At 38.1% G+C, this 21,808-nt stretch overlaps 2 protein-coding genes across 2 annotated transcripts in view; both read right to left on the bottom strand.

The window, feature by feature from the left end:
• LOC139963818 (kinesin-like protein KIF14) overlaps positions 1–9,854 on the bottom strand; it is a 30,245-nt gene extending 20,391 nt beyond the window's left edge. The window contains exons 1-12 of the mRNA XM_071965000.1: positions 9,698–9,854; positions 6,900–7,250; positions 5,602–5,859; positions 5,312–5,399; positions 4,628–4,726; positions 4,034–4,086; positions 3,557–3,695; positions 3,078–3,194; positions 2,653–2,774; positions 1,835–2,007; positions 920–972; positions 417–583 (exon numbers count right to left, since the gene is read on the bottom strand). Of these exons, the coding sequence (XP_071821101.1) occupies positions 417–583; positions 920–972; positions 1,835–2,007; positions 2,653–2,774; positions 3,078–3,194; positions 3,557–3,695; positions 4,034–4,086; positions 4,628–4,726; positions 5,312–5,399; positions 5,602–5,859; positions 6,900–7,250; positions 9,698–9,738 (1,661 nt within the window). The 5' untranslated portion in view covers positions 9,739–9,854. The remainder of the gene's footprint in view (positions 1–416; positions 584–919; positions 973–1,834; positions 2,008–2,652; positions 2,775–3,077; positions 3,195–3,556; positions 3,696–4,033; positions 4,087–4,627; positions 4,727–5,311; positions 5,400–5,601; positions 5,860–6,899; positions 7,251–9,697) is intronic.
• A 2,864-nt stretch (positions 9,855–12,718) lies between these two features.
• On the bottom strand, positions 12,719–21,259 carry LOC139963741 (microsomal glutathione S-transferase 1-like). The gene is made up of 3 exons (XM_071964846.1): positions 21,058–21,259; positions 17,803–17,900; positions 12,719–16,327 (listed from the first exon to the last, which is right to left on the bottom strand). Exons 1-3 carry the CDS (start codon positions 21,184–21,186, stop codon positions 16,081–16,083), a joined length of 474 nt encoding a protein of 157 aa, XP_071820947.1. The 5' UTR covers positions 21,187–21,259; the 3' UTR covers positions 12,719–16,080.
• Positions 21,260–21,808: the final 549 nt, after the last annotated feature.

Raw genomic sequence — 21,808 nt, 5'->3', positions numbered from 1 at the left:
AAATATATATATATATGTAGAAATGTAACAAATGTATATAAGTGTTTACTCATTTAGGGGTGAGCCCGCCTTTGAAATTATCACTGAAATAACTTGTGGGGACTATTAGGATGACCTCGACATGCAAGCCGAAACAGTTGGGGTTAGGCCACGGCAGTGGTGGGGCCCAGGGGTGAAGCCCTGGAAAAGAGTAGGCTAGGTATACTAACCCACTGACTGGCTAGGCATTTATTGATTGGAGTAAAAATATTTAGCCCGCATGGACGTGAAACATGTTATTTTGATTGATGATATTATTGGATATTTAAATACTCCAGATCAGAAACATACAAGTTATTTTCCTCAATTCAGGAGTAGAGAAACACTCTACAGTGGCCTTGTTGTTACGCTGTTGTTTTTAACCTGGGATTTCTCACCAATATTGAGGCTTGTCCTCCTCCTCCTCCTTTTCGCCAGATTCTCCTCCGATGCGGTTCTTGCCGTTCTTCAATAAGTACACCAGCACCTCTTCTTTCTGCGGGTTCTCGTCGATGTTTATCAGGTTCGGCTGGCAGTTCTTAATCTTGTCTAAATCTAGCTGTTTCTGGAAGGTGAAGATTTCGCACACAAAAAAAAATCATGTTTGTTGAATATTTTCTTAATAGAAAAGAAAAGAAAATAGGAAAAAGGTAAGCATGGATTCTAGATTCAAAATAAGTACTTTTTCAATTTCTACTTATTGATTGGGGCAAATGCCACAAGGAGTTTATTTTTTTTATATGCGAACCATAACCATTCATAAAGTGATTAAGCTTCTTCTGTTGGATAAACTAATAAATCTTGACATTTGGCAAATTACAAACCAAGCCCTCCCCCCCCCCACCGCCCCTATCATCAAAAATGCTGTAAATTTACTTCAAGAAATTAGGCTTCTACTTACATTGTAACTGCCTTTGCTGATTAACCTCAGTCTCTCAATCTCAGTTCGTAATTCTAGAAACAAAAGTTATATTTACATTATAGTATACTGGAGATGATAATTGGAAATACTGTAATTAAATAAACCAGATTAAAGGTTGGCTTTCAAACAGTCTAACTATTCTAAGTGTAATTATCGCTAGACACTGGCAGGAAAGCCTATCCTTTATAAGATTTGGTCCATATTAAAACCACTTTTATGATGATTTTTTTGGTGAAATGATGTTCGCTTCAATCAGGATATAGCCTCTACAGATCACTCAAACAGTCTTGTACTTAACAAGTACAACAACGTGAGTATGGGTACCAGTAGCATTCTCCTTGTTATGAGTACAATTGTGAAGTCCGTAATCATGAGTACTTAAACCTTTAACTAACTAGTATCAATACTAGATCCCCCAAAATGTCCTGAGTACAAGGCTGAGTACAAATCTGTGAGGCGAGTACCAGGTACTTATTACCAGCTAGAATATGTATATGTATATACAAGTACAGACTCAATACAAGTCTGAGTCACAGTTTCAGGTTTCCAGATAACTGTACGACTGTCCTCAAATTCATTCTGCTTTGAGATTCGCTATATTGAGAGAGGAGCAGAGTTTACAAACACTCTGACCTCTTTTAGAGTTTAATATAAATCAACAACAGGTACAAATTCAAAGTTAAAAATTATGGGCAAAAAAAAAGGAAAAAAAAAAAATTGTTGTTACTCCATCAAATAGATGAATAGAAAACACTTTAAAAATTCTCTGTGACTTCACAAACACACACATGCAAAGGAAGAGTAAGTCCCCCCCCCCCCCCCCACAAAAAAAATATAGATATATATATATATAGAAACACACAAAGACTTGAAGTTAATTGAAGTTTATCTTACCTCTGACCAGTCTTGCATTGGGATCTTCATTGACTTTTGGTATGTTAATGATGGATTCAGCCTGCTTGGCATATCTTAAAGTACTCATCGTCTCCTCCACGTTAGTGCTAGCCGGGCTAACTGTAGCTATCATTGCGGTCTTGCTGTTACCGCCAAGACTTTCCTTGAGTAACCTTCAAAATAATCATGTCATATAGTTGGTTATGCATTACCTCTTGATTTACGTTACATGACACAAAATGTTTACATTAGATAAGAAAATTCACCCCCCCCCCTCTGCAGAGGTGTTTGGTGCATTTTGACAGTGCTGAACTGCATTTTTAGTTAACATGCAGACAACAGAAAGTTTGGATCACAAACAAATTATCTGTAAATCTTTTTAGTTACTAACTTTGAATCACTTTTGACAATAGAAATGCTTATTAAGAATTGACAAAATAACCTTACTGTACTACTTAGAAAGGGATAAAACAGAGTTGGAATTTTTTTTATGGAATTTTAGATGTTGTCCTCTGGATGACCCAGCTTTCACAACTTTGAAGATGGTGGTTCAAAGATATATGTGTGTGTGTCTCAATGGAAGACTGAGACATTGTTCTTAAATTCTAGTATTAGTAGTAAGACAGAGATTATACCAAACCATCATATTCTCATCATATTCTTGTACTTTTGAAATGAAACTTTGTAACTTTAATGAAAGGTATGTTGGTCAGGTCACTATCCATAGAAAGCAGGGGCGGGGGAGTGGGGGAGATGGGGTAGATAAAGTGTGCGAGGAGATGGGTCAAACATAGATGAAGTGCAAAGAATGTACTCACCAGGTTAGAACACTTTCTCTGTAGGGTATGAAGACTTTCTTCTTAGGGTTGAGAGACTTCTCTGACAAATTGGAAATGACCTTCCCTAATGTCATCAGAGACTTGTTGATGTTGGATCCTTCCTGGGATGACAAAAGAAGTGACATTTTATCGCATTAAAACTTTCCACCAGACAAGAGGTGAGCAGGTACAGTATGCTTTTCTTTACATAACAATGCCCATATATGCTCTCCCTGAGACTATGACCTCCCACTGTGCTCTTCTACGCCTTTCCTCTATAGTCGTGACGAAATGTACCCTTTTTGGGGTATGTATCTAGCAAGTGCAATGTGTTATAATGTGTTATGATGTGCCTACCATTTGCTTTGTGTTATTTTATACCCTTTTGTGGGGATGTGCCTAGCATGCATGTTTTTCTTTCTTACCTTTAACCTATCACCCGATGTCTGCGCTGTAGAGCTTCTCTCACTTCCGGCCAAGTCGATCAAATTGATTTTACTGACCATGCTGTTGACGTGTTCACCATCTTCAAAATTTTCACTCTGGTGGTTACAAAACAGACCAAGAATGACAGGAGATGCTTATATAAAAGAACAAAATGACTTCTAGAAATTAACATAAATAGTTCCTCTGCTATGAATATTTATGACTTGACCTTTCGATTATCTGATAGGGATTTACACAAATTAATGTCCATGTTTCACCCAATTATCCACACCTTGCAAATATCCATAGCAAATGTTCTTGACAGAATTGGGCAATATGATAGATATGACCTAATCGAATATTGCATATATTCATGACCTTACCAAACAATTTTGTCCATACTAGCACTTCTCCCCCCCCCCTCCTCGGCAATTTTCTTCTGACCCAGCTTGAAAGGATAACAGAATGAGTTACATACCTTGGTCCTTGTAAGTACAATCATGAACACAGAATGAGACCTGCTCGAGGCATCGTTCATGCCGGTAGCAGCCGTGGCTCGCTGACTATTACCAGCTCTGATCCACCGACTGATATCGGAGAAGGTCGTCACGGGGTACCTGGTAAAGAAACAGAAGGGTGGTTAGTAGGTAACGGGGTACCTGGTAAAGAAACAGACGGGTGGTTAGTAGGTAACGGGGTACCTGGTAAAGAAACAGACGGGTGGTTAGTAGGTAACGGGGTACCTGGTAAAGAAACAGACGGGTGGTTAGTTGGTTACAGGGTACCTGGTGAAGAAACAGACGGGTGGTTAGTAGGTTACCACCCCCCCCCCCCCCCCCACCCTGGTGAGAACTTTGCTATAAACTACCCAGAACGAAAAAACTGAAGCAGAAAGTCTTCTGAAAACAACGAACATAACAACAAAAAGGAAACAGCATTGATTATGTACACTTACACTGAGAGACCCTCAACATAAGGTCCTAATGAAGGATGTTCTCTGACTCGAAGCTGGAAAAGGAGAAAATGTCAAGAAATAAAAATACAAATGTGATGCATTGCAGATTAACACCTAACCAAAAGGCATAAAGATGGCAATTACAAATTGTTAACATTTGCCTGCCTGAACTGTCTTTGTCAATTTATGGCATTATTATTTTGTCACCTAGAAATTCTAGTTTTTAGTATGGAAGACGGTATCAACTCTTGGGACAAAGTTCTGTCCAAAGGGTAGGACAGGTTTCTGGTGAAAACTTTCAGATCACCTGTATTTCCAATCCATGCACAAATGACGTTTCAAACTTATGATATCATGGTACTGTTACATGAAAAAACTTCCATTGGTCTTGCTCTCTGGCAATTTTTATTCCTTTTTCTGTGTTTTTAGGAGGGGAGGGGAAGGGAGGGAAAGAGTCATATATCAATACACTAAAGCCATTAAGACAGCACAATTTATGCATATAAAACCAGGCTTGCACTGCTTATATCAAATAGTCTTTCTCAACATCAATTTAAATGTCAATAAAGGAACACATCCGAAGACCCGACTTACCGTCGCTTTTTTGTTTTCTTTGTCGTTTGAATCGCAGAGTAGATCATGGATCTTCTCGTTGTAGATTTCAAAGAAACTCACTTCGACTTTATAGCTGACCTGAAAAGGTGTCAGAATGGAATGAATGAGAATGAAGTGAAGAATACTTAAATGGAGACTTAACACACAAAATAACATTTTGATAAGTTGTAGACCGTTAGAAATACTGCCATCTGGCAACGTTGTATGAAATTTCGTTACCACTTATAGTTTTTTCTGGAGAAATGAACCATTAAATATCTTAAGTTCAAAATCACAGTGATTAGAGCAGTCTAAGAGTGAGGCAGTACCCACCCCCCTCTCCCTTCCCCAAGAATTAACTACAAATGACTAAAGTGAATGGTCTGTATAAATTCTGTCCGGTATTTCTACACCCTCCTGAATATGAAAACTAGCCGATAACTATCCAAGGTCGATTGGAATATTTAACAGCTTCAGCCCGATTCCTATAACCAAATGATGAGGCTAAATAGTTACAGTACATCTGACCTGAATAAGTGGGTTTCTATGGTGATTTTAATATTAATTGAATAACTAAACAACATAACAATTTCTAATCAGTTGTATTGACAGTGAAAAACATAATTCTGCAAACAACATGGTTACTTGTAATATATTTTCAATTTGATTCCCTAACATACTTACATTTTCTTCTTCAGGGTTCGTTATCTTTGAAAATAGTTCCTCGCAAAATCTTGGTATGACACCTTTGGCTTCACTGTCCCCCATCATCCTAACACGAAAATCAAACAGAAAAAGATCAAACTGCAACATTCCTATTTTTGCTAAAATTTTAACTACTTTTATTAACATTTTATAAATTCTACCAATCACATGTTCTAAGTATTACTAACCATCATACCATAACATGTTGACAGTGTACAACATAATAAAGGAAATTCAAATTGACCAAACATTGTTGAAAATTAACTTACGTATATGACTTTCCCGATCCTGTCTGTCCGTACGCAAACAGACAAGTGTGGTAACCTTCCAGGGCGCTGTGAAGCAGTGGTTGCCCAACCTTCTCGTATACCATCTGCTGGGTGGCAAAAGTGGATGATTTGTGATCAAACGACCAGAAACAGTGGTCAAAACAGAAGCTGTGGACACCCGCTCCTCGACCGGAGGTAACCGTGGCCTCGTTACCCGACATCGACACCACCTTCGTCACATCGCCGTCCGCCTCTTCCCTGGTGGCGAAAAAAATGACAATTCAAATTTATCGACCAGATTGGTATTAAATCTAGTTTTGGATGGATCGAAAATGGTTAACTGCTTCACTCTATCACTAGCAGAAACCCTGACAAAATGACCCAAAACATAATTGGAAAGAACAAATTTCCATGTGCCAACTGAATAGTTCAACTTTGACAGAAACAAAAGAATTATGGATTAAGGCTTTAACAATTTTGGTGGCCCTTTGAAAACAGCCAACAGCATGGCCCTTATTTATTGCACAGTTTACAAATTTTAGCTTTCTTCTAGTGCTCCAGGATGACCATCTATCTTGTTACAGAATCAAACTTGTTCTTGACGTACAGTCATTTTAGTTAAATTACAAAGGAAGCGATCAGTTAACTTTGCTTTCGTTGGGCCAACGTCTAAATAATGACCTGTTGTCCCAAGGATGCCCAGACCGCATTCAAAGTAGGTAGTTTATGATGGCCCCTTCTCTGGATGTACTCAGAGAACTGAAACAAATGACTGCACATATATGCAGAGAAAGATGTATTAATTTGTCCACATTGTGAGAGCGTGGTGGCAAATTGGCTAAGGCGTCGGACTCGTGATCCAAGGATTGCTGGTTCGATTCCTGCCTAGTTCATTATGTTGTGTCCTTGGGCAAGATGCTTTATCTCACTTGCCTCTCTCCACCCAGGGGTTAAATGGGTACCTGTGAGATAACTTGTCATTGGGCACAGTATATAATTGCTGCCGACTGGAGGGATTGTCTCTGGGACAGGTTATCATTGACCAGGGGTAAAATAATGTCTATAAAGCGCTTTGAGACCTATCGCTGGTATAAAGCGCTATATAAAAAATTCAATTATTATTATTATTTTGAGCAGCAGTTGTGAAGGCTCTGAGTTTTGTCTAACTACAAAATGTTAATTTTCTTCCTGTGTACAAAGACTGCTATAAATCTTTGTTATTTTAGCAATCTGACCGTCTTGCGGACTCGATACCGGATAAACAAACGCCCTGGGTCTGTCATAACCACTTTGTTTACCTTCTGTTAAAAGGTCGGACTCGAACAGCGACTGTGACACTGAAACCATCGTTGTCCATTTCGCCTGTGTACGAAGGCCTGGAGAGTCGGCCAGGAGTCGGAGCACACATCTCCACTTTACTGTAGCACTCTGGGGTACCCTCGCCTTTCAAAGATGATGTTGCCTTAATGGCTCGTGTCGGAGTCTTGAAAGTCTCGCCGTCCTGTGAGATGCCGTTAGCAGTACTCGATCTTCCTCGATTTTCCTTGCCATGCTTAGGGCCATGGTGTTGTTGTTGAGGAGTGGTGCTCCCTGGTATGTTTGAGGTCGTTCTGTTAGAGAGTGTACGTCTGATAGAGTGATGAGCTGGGCTGTAGATGAAGCAAACAAGTATTGCTGAGGAAATTTCCAATCTGGACATACAGGTATGTACAGTAAGTACTAGGCCTAGGCTCATATTCAGATTGTTTACTTGATAAATATTCAGCTAATTGATTAGTAAGCTCAGCTGCTAGTCACTGACTGGTAGGCTACTTGTTACGCCTGTAAGACAGTCATACTGTACATACTACGTTCGCTATCCAGATAGTACTCACAAATCTAGACTTACAAGCCTACACCTTCAAATTTCAAGAATTCATGCATATATGATAAATGCTTGTTCAAATAGTGAGCACTTTTAAATTGATGTTTGGAAGAATTTATCACCAAAAGATGCATTTGCTGTGTAAAAGGGACTAGGGTAGGTCTATGCAAATCATGTCAATGACCAAAAGTCATTAGGCAGTGCCTTGGTTAACCATGTAAACTTTGCTAATTGTAAGCGTGTTTCTAAAGCTTGAAAGTTTGCATCCCTTAAATATGAAACTTAAATCAAGCAATTGACTCGATTATCATATGCCTAGGCTAATATAGATTGAAATTTCAAGAATTGTTAGGCCAACAGTGTTTATTTGGTTAAAAAAAATGAAATATCGTAGTAGGGTCTATTCTTCCAAGGTACCTTTATGAAATGAAAACTACAACAATGAATCAGCAAACCTTTAAATTGGCTGTGTTTGAAGTAGAGATTTCCAATTATTTGCTTGCACCACAAAATATGACAAAAAATACTTTCTGGCAAGTTGTCCATACATTTACAAATATGGGGTTATAATTTGCAAACTACTTGGATTTTTCTTGTAACTGCTACTTCAAGGCTTCTTATGTTACTGGTAATATTTATTCAAAAATATTCCTCAAAAAGCATTTTCTGTTATTTTAGAGAGTGTGGTGACTTTAAATGTATGAACCTAACACTAACAAAAATATCTTTGCATAGGCCTCATTAGTTAAATATAGCCAAATCTATGCAATAGTTTGGAGTGGTGACTTTATTGCTTAACGTCACCAGAGTAATCTTGTTTTAAGTTTAAACTAATGGCAATCTAATTTACAAAACCTTTTGTTCTAACTTTTCCCTAACAAAAGGATATAGTCTAAGTATATCTAGGCTAGGGTATTTGTGTTTTTTGCAAATATTGACAGAAGGAACATCTTCAATATGCTTTAGGTTTAACACAACAGGATATTAAAATGTTGAATTCTATGTTATTGTAAGGCTATGGCTGGGTACTACATTGGCGTAACTTTGGGACAAAGGATAGGCCTGTAAGACAGCTATGTACATGTAAGCCTATTAGTAATGCACTTGCTTAAAAGGTGTGAAGACTCATGCAAAAGAAATGTCTAATGCCGGTAATCTGACCTAGAATCGAATGCGGTGTAACAGAAGTGTTAGACACCACCATCGATCGCAGAAAATACACACACAGCTTGCTACCGTTGGTAATTAGACAAGAGTAAAACTTCACTTGCAAGCAACGGAAAGTTAACTTTTTAAAGATGGTGGCACGCTGTTTGGGGCGAGTCTTCAATGCCTTTAATGACGGACCAGCTCTATAAACATGCCTAGGGGAGGCCATTCTAGAGTCCCTTTAACAAATAACTGCAAACTAACACTAGGCTACAGGTAACTGTAGTTTGGCATGCAGTATAGGGCCTATGCCCATTAATGTTCTTTTATTTTTAAAAGGATATCGGTGATGAAAATCTAGTCTAGCTGATTTTAATCAGCTGTTTCTAGCCTAGTTCTATTCTTCAGCAATGTGATTTCATTGATGGTTTCACCTGATTCTGCCAGAAGTACCTTGGCTGTATTGCGTTATAGGTTACTTCTAAAAGGTCCGTGATCAAGCTGCTCAAAGCAAGGAGATGTCCCTAAATTCACATGCATGTGAATTGTGCATTGATGTTTTACTGTAAAACTCCGCTAAATGGGTGTAAAAAAACTAACATAGGGCGAACCTTATACAGAAGTGTCTCAAAATACTAAACTGATGTTTCCATGTCAATTGTCACTGTGGCGCCACAGCGCAATTTTGGCCATTTCCGTTAAAGCTTTGTAGATAAACGTGAGATTGCAAAAAGTGGTTACAATTTGACTTATGAGCACAGCAACTATATATTAGCGTCTAGGCCTATCACTTTTGTATCAGTGCAGCTACTGTACGCGAATTTAGGCTACACGTGAAGATACCGTATACCATTGTAAACCTAGGCCTTCGTCTAACATACTGTACTGTAGCCTACGTACAATGACAAGATATATGCAAACAGTAACAGTTATGCTACAGCCTAGCCTAGTTACAGTAAATAACAGTTGTGCTATGTTATACGTTACTTAGCCTAAACTTGATGTCAATTTGTCCCGTGAATGAAATTCTGGCTCCTGAAACTTTGGCAATTAATATCAAGATGAATAGATACAAACAGATACCTCTCGTGAACATATTTCTTTCTAGAACTTGATGAACTCATCTTTGTTATGCATAGTTAATATTTGTGGTAGGTAAAAGAAATGCACTTTCAAGTTTTGTGTTCACGGCGAGCGGACATTGCAATTGGCTAATTTAAGGATGGCGCTATGTACAAACGATATTGTTTCCGTACACAGGCTCGGAGCCGGTGGCATTCTCGAAGTGCCCTGGTGAGGGATTGAAAGGAGGGAGGTCAGTGGGTGGTAGGCGAGGATTTAAAGGGTGTGAAGACTCGCGCAAAAAGAAACGTCTAATGCAGGTTAGCGTTTTTTTTTTTTCCAGGACGAACGTGGGTTTCAGGTTTTTTAGGAATTTACAAATTCGTTTGAAATCAGAGTAAGGGTTTAGAAAGTGGGTTAAGGATACATTTTCTATGAAATTGCAGGATTGTCGTTCATAATCTGGGGTCAAAACTAGGAAAAAAGATTCAGAACATGTTTTTTGAAAAAGCGTCACATGTTTGGAATCCAGGGATTTGATTGGCCGATGCCCACGTTCGTCCTGGGAAAAAAAAATACGCGGTTAGTTATCTGACCTAGTTTCGAATGAGGTGTAACAGAAGTGTTAGACACCACCATCGATCTCAGAAAATACACACAGTTTAATGTGGAAGGGGAGGGCGAGGAAACATACTTCAAGGGTTAGTGGGATATGTTACTTCGATTTTAGGGGGCAATCATACAAAGTTACTTCAAACCATTCCGACCAAATTGATCCTCCGTGACATTCCGTACCGTCACTTGAAATTCCAGCACAGAGCACCGTTTGAATTGCATTCTTGTCCTATTTTTGTCAACAACAGGGCATTATGTTTGGTAAAAAAAAATCATTTTAATGGACGGAACCCCTTGTTCAGACTTACAGCCACTACCGCTATACATCATTTTTACATGAATTAAGTTCAACTTCTGGTTATCCATATTCCCTTATCTTCAGCCATGCGATGTTGCAGTTAATAGCTTGTGTGCGATGTATGTATACCTAACCACCACAAGAGGACAAAGTCTGTCATAGGACTAATCTTTGTTATATTTTCTATCGTCGTAAAGTTGTGCTGGAAATATAATCGAAGATCTTCCATCAGTCTTATCTAGGAATATTGTACTATATATATAGGCCAACAGTGCTTATCGGCAGGGGCGTAGCGAAGGGGTTTTTGTTGAGGGGGTGTGGAGAATTTGATTTGCCGACGGATCTGGAAGTGGTGACTGAAATGGGGGAGGGGTCTAAGGGGAGGGGGTGTCCCACTCCCCTTTGGCAATTTTTTAGATTTGAAACGTCCTTAGATGCAATCTGGTGCATATTTTAAGTCAAATTTCAATTGCCGACGGATCTGGAAGTGGTGACTGAAATGGGGGAGGGGTCTAAGGGGAGGGAGTGTCCCACTCCCCTTTGGAAATTTTTTAGTTTTGAAACGTCCTTAGATGCAATCTGGTGCATATTTTAAGTCAAATTTGATTTGCTGACGGATCTGGAAGTGGTGACTGAAATGGGGGAGGGGTCTAAGGGGAGGGGGTGTCCCCCTCCCTTTGGCAATTTTTTAGATTTGAAACGTCCTTAGATGCAATCTGGTGCATATTTTAAGTCAAATTTGATTTGCCGACGGATCTGGAAGTGGTGACTGAAATGGGGGAGGGGTCTAAGGGTAGGGGGTCTACCCCTCCCCTTTGGAAAATTTTTAGTTTTGAAACATCCTTAGATGCAATCTGGTGCATATTTTAAGTCAAATTTGGCACGGAAGAAGCTCCCGTTCTCCTTTTCTCTATTCAGCTTTCCTTCTTTCTTCCCCTTCCGCTCTCTTCACCTTTTCTCCTTTTGCCGACAGACCCAAAATTTGCCGACAGCGACCAAATTATTGGGGGGGTGTGACACCCCCCCACACCCCCCGCTCGCTACGCCCCTGCTTATCGGGAGTGCGGGAAAAGAGGAAACGCGGTTGGCATGGTGCAGTGCAAAATGTACGAGCGTTAACGTTGCATTTAATCAGACTCGAGGGTGATGAAGATGCAACGTGCATGATACTTGAGTAGGGGGATAGATTAACGTATTAAGGCTTCCCACCTACAGAAATGTTGGGGGTGCAAAGGTTGGGCCTGACAATGGGATTTTGGAGGGATACACAACCCTGGGGCGCCGGGGTAATCTATGGGGACAGCCGGGAGGATTATGGAGGAATCCAAGAAAACGTGGGCTGAAATCTTGCTTTTCAGGATGAGCACACTGAAGGGGTCGGTGACAAATCTGTCGGAGGCGACAAAGCCCCAACGCCTCTGGCTGGGGTAAATATTCAATGTACCAATCAAGTTATTATCGCTTACAAGTTAAAACACTGACAAGTAACACTAACTTCTCACTAAAAACCTGAACAAATTTGATACCTATAAACACCAATCGTAGGGAAAAGTGTGCATTAATTAAGCAGAAAGGCTATCAGAAAATGCAAACATTGTGAAGGAAGGGATGTGGGGAGGGGGGGTTAATGGAGTGTAGCAGTCAGATACACCAATTTGCTAAACTTGACTGCTAAAAAACCTGCAACAGTAGACTATAGAGATGGGTAAACAAGGCACAAAGAGAATATAAAGCCCTTGTTGGTTTGGGCCAAGTCAGTAACGTTAGGCTACTGTATGAGCCGCTGGTCTATTGACATCAATGAGAATCCAATTAATATTCTGATAGAGGTGAGATATCAAATTTGACTGACTTGAGTAACTTTTTACTTCATTACCAGACCTAATCTTGCATTAGATCAGGGGCTATAAAATCTGTCGATGTTACAGTACCAGAGTCCACACCAGCAAGCAATGACCGACCACTTAATTGTACCACTAGTACTACATTCAAACCGACCCAAACCCGAACCAACCCTGAACCACTCAAGAGTTCAGCTTTCATTTAAAGCTTATTAACATATTATATGATTTGGTGAATACAGACCTCCCTCAGTAAACAGAGTTAAAAAGAAAAAAAAAAGAAAGAAATTATTGAGGGTTGATAGTTTATGGTGATTTATTCAGTTGCATATTTTTAATATTAGAATTATTTATTACTTGATTTACTGATTAAATGAATAATAACCTTTACATCAGCTGACAAATACTCATCATCATGATCCTCATCACCCCCCAAAAAAAGAAGCACCATATTGTTCACTTTGTCTTCGAAAGAAATATATGAAAACTTGAACAGTAATCAATTAACTATTTGCAAGGCATGGATTAATATTATAGCAATCATAAAATTACAAGGTTCTTTATTTAAATAAAATATAAATTCTTATTGAATGGAAAAAAAGATATTAGTACATATTTCTAAGTTGTTTGGAATAGTTACTCAACTGCACAAAAGTAAATAATTATATATTTTTCAAATTTAAGCAATTTTTAAAGATATTTCTTTCATTTCCTTTTAAAAGAAGACTTTATGAGCAAAAAAATGTTATAAAAATTTCAAATTAAATTTTATCATTGTGATACTAACCTATTTAATTTTGTAAAAGAAACGTAATATTAGTAACAGAGATTAGCTGCATCGGTCTTTTTTCACCTACAATTTTAACAAAACAGTACGGCTTTTGCATTAATTTGACTTACTTTTCAAGTATTCCTGAAAGACACCCGACCATATATATATATTCTTTTGACATGTAACAATACAGTACTTTGAAAGGTGAGTGGTTGGAATTTCATTCTAGCTTAACTGCTAAAGTAATCTTTTAATCTGTTGAAAATTTTAATATGACATTACGAATAAAAAATTTAATATCAATAAAAAAAAATAAAAGAATCTCCTGAACGATTTAAAAGCAAAACGACCAGACCTGTTAACATTTCCCAGGTACATCTAATCAAATATGCAGACAGATCGTTTCATCTGATTAATTAACCATAATTAGATAGATATGGACTTTGAACACACTGTATATCTGTGATCGGGAAGAGCCTGATAAGGTGCAACTGCAATGGCTAAAAATTAATTTGATATGAATACATCACAAAGTCATCTTCTTCACAACCAAAACGGTTTAAAATAAGAAGGGAACTATCGTGAAGTTTGCCCAGGCTACTGATTCTACCACAGTTTATAACCAATGATGAAGATATGGAATATTTCCTGAAACTTGTCAGACAAAAAGGTGACTGAATAATCATAAATTGATTTCATTCATATTAATACATATAAATTAAACAGAAACCATTAGTTCGTGTGTATACATTTGATTGACAAGAGACTTTTGAGGACTGAAACGCAAACAAGCTGCTAATATTAAGTAGCATGATGCATATGTATCAAACTGTATTACTTGGCAAAGTTTTAGTGGTCCCCGGGACTAGTTCACCCGCTATCGTATAGTAAAATGCTACGCAAAGTGGACAAAATTACTACACAAGTGCAAAGGTGTATGGTAGTTATTGTTTGACACAGGAAACATAATAATTCATATGACACATAGTGCATAGCCTTCAAAATATACATTGTATAGCAGTTACTGTTTGACACAGGAAACATAGTAATTAATATGAGACAAAGTGCAGAGCCTTCAAATCTGCTACACAAAATATAAATGGTAAATTATTACCTGGTAATCCGGTTGTCTGAGACAACTGTTATGAATTAACCACAATTGCATTGCATATAAATACTGCACCCCAAAACGGTACATTGAATAATTGGTATCACCCTCTTTCACTAAATTTGCTGTTCAGACTACCACAACAATTGGATGTCGAAGGGACAACCAGCAACCATGACATTACCTACCACCATTGTGGTTGACACAGAGTAGACTCGCTAGAGGTGGATTTTCATTCAGCTAAATTGAAAAATGAAAAGTAAAACAGCTCCTGGATGACAACCTCGGTTAGGATCATTCCAAATCCAGTTATTTCAGTTGAAAAAGACTTGGACATAAACAAGGCAGTGAAGACAGAGAAAGACATAAAATAAAATAAACGTTGTGATCATATGACAATTTCAGAGTTAAACTTTTCTTGATAATATTCAAGGTTGTGTCATTGTCATTACAGTTAACCAAAGAGTTTCCAATTAAAGAAGTTCTGACATTGATTAATGAGTTTAATATTCATAATTATACATTGATTAATTGTTCGATATTCATGATGATACGTCAAGCCTATAATTTCACAATTTTGGTCACTTGTTAAAAAAATGCCAGGGCTTAAAAATGCTACTTGTTAAAATCAAGATCCCACTAGAATTTTTTCCAGAATGACCACACAGGACAAGTTGCAGTTTTGTTAAGACTTTTGAGAGCAGCCCGACAATATCTGCTGATAATATGCGGTAATACATGCATTTATATGCTTTTGTTAGGTATGGAAATTACGCTGACTCTTTCACTGACGATTGTTGATCAACTTTATCACGTGTTGAATACTTAATCTCTACTGGCATAGACTTGGCCAGTACGGATAAAATCTTATGGCATTTAGCCAGTAAATTAGCCAAAATTTCCACACCTGATATTCTTTCTAGTTTTGCCTTCTGCTTTAGGTTTGAGGGCCTGAACTCAACACTTAAATAATGTTGTTACTAATGACTGGGCGGCCATTGTATCGTACCAATAGATGAGATGATATATACCGTAACAAACCTTGAATTTCTATAAGCAAGCAAGCAGGCATTGACAGGTTCTCTTTTAAATTTCCAACTACTGTAGGTGGCTGACATTACCCACATGTCAAAAAAACAAGAGTAAATGAATGGTCCGTTTATGCGAATGATATTGCCAAGCAAATTTCTAGCACTTTAGGCAACCATAGTTCACCAGTGAAAAATGTTCCTTTCAGAAATGCATAATTGTAATGAAACAAAAAATGCATACATACTTGTAATGATTTCTTTCTGATATTTTCTGAATAGAACTTTAAGAAATCCATCATTGCAATAGCAAAGTGACTAACAAAATCATAGCATTTTGAGCTGAAATATATCTATATATTTGATTTTACTGGATCATATGAAAAATAAGCAGTATCCCCACTGTGGAATAATAGTGAAATAAATGTGAAGTTATATTCTAACATATAGTTTGTATTTGTAATGAAGCACCATGAAGGTAGAGTACATTAGAAAGTCAGCTTTAGCAAACATTCCAAACGTTAACTGTTCCTACGGAGAAAATAACCAGAAGGAGTATGACGAAAAGCCACCGTAATATCCCTGTACATAATAAAGTGCTGAATGAATTCTGAATAACTGCCACCCCTTATGCCCCATCCCCTCACCCCCTCTTTCAAAAACAATAGGGAAGGAGAAAGCAACTAAGCAAGAAGAAAGATATTCCAGAAACACTTGCCAATCTTGAACATTTCAAGTACCATTAAAATTGAGCTGCTGCCCTCAGGATTTGGATGCCCATGGATGCAGTGACCAAGACCCCGGTGGTGAAACCTAAGGCGCGGCATGGCTGTGGGAGAGGTAACAGGTAGGCCACATTGTGGATGAAACGGGCAGCTGTGAAAATCCGGTAATGCAGGATAGCGGTGGAGGCAACCGGGTTGATTGCGACATAGAGGAGACCAATCACTAAGAAAACTGGGATGTTCTCCAAATCATTCAGGTGGCACCTAAATTGGAACAAAAAGAAAAGAAAGTTGTGATGCAGTGTAAATTTAAACTAGGGACACAAACGGATTCAACTGTTCGGATCCAACTGGAACCTGATTTTGGCCGGATCCTTCATAAAATCACTGGAATCAACGGTGAAATGAAACCAGTGAAAAAAAACTATAATAGAAAATAAAAATACTGTGTAGACTCGCACACACAAAGAAACGTCTCATGCCATAATCTGACCTAGTTTCGTATACAGAAGTGTTAGACACCACCATCGATCCCAGAAAATACACACACAGCTTGCTACCGTCGGTAATAATGACATTAGTGTTCAGTCAGTACATACAGCTACGGTCAATACCCACAACACAGTGTACATAGCAGCGATGGACATCTCAGGTCTATATAAATGATAAGGTATCACGTTTCATTACTGTCTGCATTTTGTAGCGACAAGAAGAAAACTTCACTTGCAAGCAACGGAAAGTTAGCTTTTTCAGAGCGCGGCACGCGGTTTTGGGCAAGTCTTCAATGCCTTTAAATACTGAAAACTGAAGGTAACATCTCCTCCTTTATCATCCTCAACTTGTGAAAATATGCTCAGAATGAAGTAAAAGAAAGAAATTGAGATTTACATTCATTGTTTACAATCCTTCTTCAGTTCTTCTTTTAAAGTAAAAGATTCTCCATGAATTTAAGTTACTACCAACATCTTCTACAGAGATAACTCCGGCCGGACCAGACATCAGGTGCATCCCTAATGTAAACCTTTGTCAAAGTTAAAAGCATTCCATCCCACCTTTCATTACTATACAGACAACATTTCCTAAAAAACAGCAACTACCAAAAGCCCAAGTTGTACCAAGAAGAAAATTGGAGAATATTTCTTTTCAATCAGCAGTACTAATGACAAGATATATGTGATTGATCCAAAATAATTAGTACCAATTTAAGTACTTGTAAAAGGTATATACTATTAGGCCAATAAACTGTTGTTGTACATCTCCCATACTGTAATCTTGTAGAATTCATTTGTAATTAATACACGGTTAACTTCAAGGGCTGATCTCATAGACTGAGATCATCAACTCTTGGTGTCTTTTCTGTTTCACGCTCTATTCCCCTGCCGTCACCCCGTCCCCCACCCTCTTTTGTGATATGGAAAACAATGATCAATTTCAACAATGTCCCATAGAAAATCAAAACATTATGCATGCTTATACTTTCAGCCATTGTATCTTCAGCTTTTCTTTTGTACATCAAAAAGACTTGTTGGTGTGAACTCTGGAAAGGCAGCAATATTACTTGCAAGTCAGCCCTACATGGATTATATATTTCTGGTTTGTGGGCTAGAAATAACATTAACTTGCAGGGCTCCGTGAATATTTTATATTTTATCATTTTTGCAAAGCCAAATTATTTCCTAAATTTTCTATTAAATTGCAAAAAAACAAAACGAAGCAAGGATGCTGTTTATCACTCTAACCTTCGAACACGTTCCACTCTATCATTCCCTTTGGATATTCTCTCCTTGGCCTTTTCCTCTGGGTAACCTATTCCAAAGTCTTCTTTATTGGCATATACCTTCAGTGAAAGAAAATAGAAAAACACTTTTTCATAAAATGAGAATCAGAACTCGGTCTTCTCATAAGGGTTGTTATACAAGGAGAGTGCAAAATAGCTGAATGAACTTCTACCACTTGCCTTCATTCCTTAAAGGGTGTGAAGACTTGTCAGGGTTTTTGTTAAGAAATGAAGTAGGTGGGTCAAGTTGAAAAGTAGGCGGGACTGTATGAACACGGGCATGGGGGAGGGGTCTAAGGCCGGAAAATTGCAATTTAAAAAGTCTCTAGATGCAAAATGGTGCAATATACAGTTGTTTGGTCAATGATATTGCCCCCTCCAAATCACCCCTTTCTTCTGTCCTATTTTTCTTTTTTTCTCCTGAATTTTTTTATTAACACTTGGGTCATGGAGCCTAGGGAGGTAGCTATGCCACTGAACCGAACTTAGCAAGGGTGTGACGCACTTGCTGCATTAAATGAAGTGCGATCATAACAAAATGATAATAGGTCTATGGTACCTACAAAGTGAGTAGGATTTTACTGCCAAAAAATACCCAACTAGGTCTGTGATAGAACCTTCTGTTTTTTATTCAGCTTTTATCTCTGTTGAGCAACAATTTGTATGTCAAGAGAAGCCCTTCGCCTTCGCCTTCGCCTCTACTCTCACCCACCCCTCGGCCATACTACTAATGTTCAACTTCTTGTAGTTTTTACCAACAGTTAACTGCTGTGACAGTTTCAATCACACCTGACCTGGTTGTAGGTATTTATTCCTCTCGATTTTTTTTTTTTTTTTTTTACCGAGCGTCGCAAAGTAGCCGGGTCATGTACGTGCAGTAAGCGGGTCATTTGACCCGGGTCCCGGCTACTAACGAAAACCCTGCTCGTGCAAAAAGAAATGTTTAATGCCGGTAATCTGTCCTAGTTTCGAATGAGGTGTAACAGAAGTGTTAGACACCACCATCCGTCACCATCGATCCCAGAAAATACGCACACAGCTTGCTACCTTCGGTAATTAGACACTAGTGTACAGTCAGTACATACAGCTGGGGTCAATACCCACAGCACAGTGTACAAAACAATACAGCGATGGACATCTCAGGTCCAGCTAAAGATAACAAGGTATCACAATTCAGTACTGTCTGCATTTTGTAGCTGACGTATCCACTGGTTTAGCTCACTTAATTAACCAAACAAACACGCAAAACTAAACACATGAGAATGGGCTTATATTAGTGTTCAAACGATTATGCATAACAGAAAATACCGATTATTTTTTTCATAATCGTACCGATTCTGATTATTTGAAAATGAGAAAATATCCCGTTTATACGAAATCGGCAATAAAGTTTGTGATAGAAACAATTATTGTTGTGATTTTCCTCTGTTTCCTTTTGCTTCGTTGTAATACAAGGCTCTTAGGTATCCTTTTGTATGTACCAAATTACCTCTGGAGTTTCTCGGAAAGAAAAAAAAAGTTTTTTTTAAAATTTCCAAAATACGAAAATATGACATCCTACCCAGTCAGCACTGTGCTAAGCGAATGGCCTAGACACCTCGACGTGAATGTCACCTGTTAATGGCTTGAAATGGGCTAAGAATAGTTACTCAAAATATCCATCTCAAAAAGTATCTCAGACAGACCATCCATCTTCAATCTTTACCAAAGTGTAAATTTTAATTAATTGCCTTCATTCCGACATTATTTTGTACTTATTTTCAGTATTATACAATTTATGAACAAATAGAAATGTTACGAACTTGAAGTTAAACATACCTATTCGTTACCTATTTAACTCCATTCAGGTTCAATTAGAAAATGTAAGCTTAGGCCAATCAAACTGAAAAGCAAATTGTACCATCGAACTTGTTTAAAATTACTGTAAAATGTTTCCAGATTGATGTAAACAAATAATAACAACTACAAACTACTCCAATATAAAATATAACATTCCCTCTATAAGACATAGCACATACCTTCCAAACAAATGCCGATTTCCAGCAAATTGAAAGTTGTAAACTAAGCTATGCATTTTTTTTTTTTTGCAAACCAATGGTTAGGCTACATTTCCCATTGACTTAGTGTGGTTGTTAGGCTAACATGTGGTCGAAGATTGCAGTTTACATGGATATTTTTATTTTTTATTTGCGACACAACTAGAGCGAATAAACAGATGGCAAGGTTAGATTTCCATGCAGTTGACTTAGTGTGAAGTAAGGCTACCATGTGGTCGGAGATTTGTGGGGATTTTAGGTTATTGTCGCTGGTACTGAAATTGATTCGTGAAGGCCGTAATTTGCCAGTCACTCTGCGGGAAATTCCCGGTGATTGTGCGCGACCCTCCCGCACTGCTTCAAATTTGATGCGGGATGTGAGAACTGTTTGCGGGATTCGCGCTGCAACTGCAATTCCTAATTTGCGAAATTGGTATTGCTGCCATGCTTACTGTGCCGAGAAATATGAAGTCACTAACCACGAGGGAAGCAAAATTGGCGACCCTGGCAGCCTAATTTGATGAAATTACATTGTGAAAGACGTATAGAGGGTGTCTTTATTTTAATATTTCATAGTAAAAGAACAAACCTAATACATCAGTTGATATTTTCAACTTCCATATGTTTTTGAATAATGATATTTTCACCTTCCATATGTTTTTGAATAATCGGTATGACATAACTGGTATTCCACCTAATTTTTACCGATTCCGATTATGTTCCGTTTATGCAATAATCGTACCGATTCCGATTAGGTTAATCGTTTGAACACTAGCTTATATTTATACAGTTCAGTTCAGGTCATATATTTCGCATATACATAGACATACAAAACAGTGCAGTAATGGTATATACTGTACAGGATACTAGAAAAACATAAAATGTTTATCAAAGCTAGTAACCCTAAAAAAAGAAAGAAAATAACAGAACAAAATAAGAAAGAAACAAAATGTACAAAACAAACTTGACATCTTTATTCTAAACAAGTAAATGCTGAACTCATACAATTATGCAGCAATGCTCATATTATTATGCAGCATGTACAGTAGTCTAAGCCTAGGATTAGGACCTATGTCTAAGCTACGGTAAGCTGTTGTTAGTAAAACCTCTGGCTTTATTAATAGATCCAGGTCTAGGCCTAGCCTAGACCTACACTGAAGTGGGGAAATGGGTTTACTCACCTTCTTCGTTATTCGTACGAAGGAAGTATAAAAAGCTATAAAAAACATCTTTAAGACAAGAACGACCGCATAAGTCAGATACACTCGGAAAACCTCATTATCGAGGGAATAAAGGCTCGACTCTGCCATTTTTACTTAAGTTTTCGCTGTTTTCAACTCTGTACTACTACTATACTAGGTGCCTGGGTCAAGGGTGTAACAGAAACTAGTATGTAAATGCATCAGCTGCTTTGAGTAGGCATGTGATATAAGATACAGTAACACGTCAATTATCATTCGTGCATGGCGCCATTAAAAAATCACCGACAACGGTCCCCAGGGTCGATGTTCAAATCCGAAATATAGAGGGCTCACTGAGCCAACTGAAATTTTTTTCGACAACACTTTCAGCCATGGAAGATGAAAATGACTCCAAAAGTAGCATTCAACAAGAGTTCGTAATCTGGGCTGCCGAAGACAATACGCACATTTACGTTAACATTGTTGACACTGAAATAATGCCACCATATTGGTCATGTTGGGAACTTTTAGATTTACCAAGTTGGAAAACGTCCATGTAGTAGTAAATAAACACTGGAGCCTTTTAGAGAATATAAGATATGATTCGTAATTGACAAATAAGGTGTAATGTTTTAGAAAATATATTGGAATTTCGGTCCCCCTGGGACATACTTTAATCGATAGAGGGCTCACTGAGCCAACTGAAATTTTTTTTCGACAACACTTTCAGCCATGGAAGATGACAATGACT

Source organism: Apostichopus japonicus, chromosome 22, assembly GCF_037975245.1.
Source record: "Apostichopus japonicus isolate 1M-3 chromosome 22, ASM3797524v1, whole genome shotgun sequence".
In the NCBI taxonomy this organism is placed as follows: Eukaryota; Metazoa; Echinodermata; class Holothuroidea; order Aspidochirotida; family Stichopodidae; genus Apostichopus; species Apostichopus japonicus.
The sequence above is the reverse complement of the archived record's forward strand: the minus strand, read 5'-3'. Positions and strand labels throughout refer to the sequence as shown.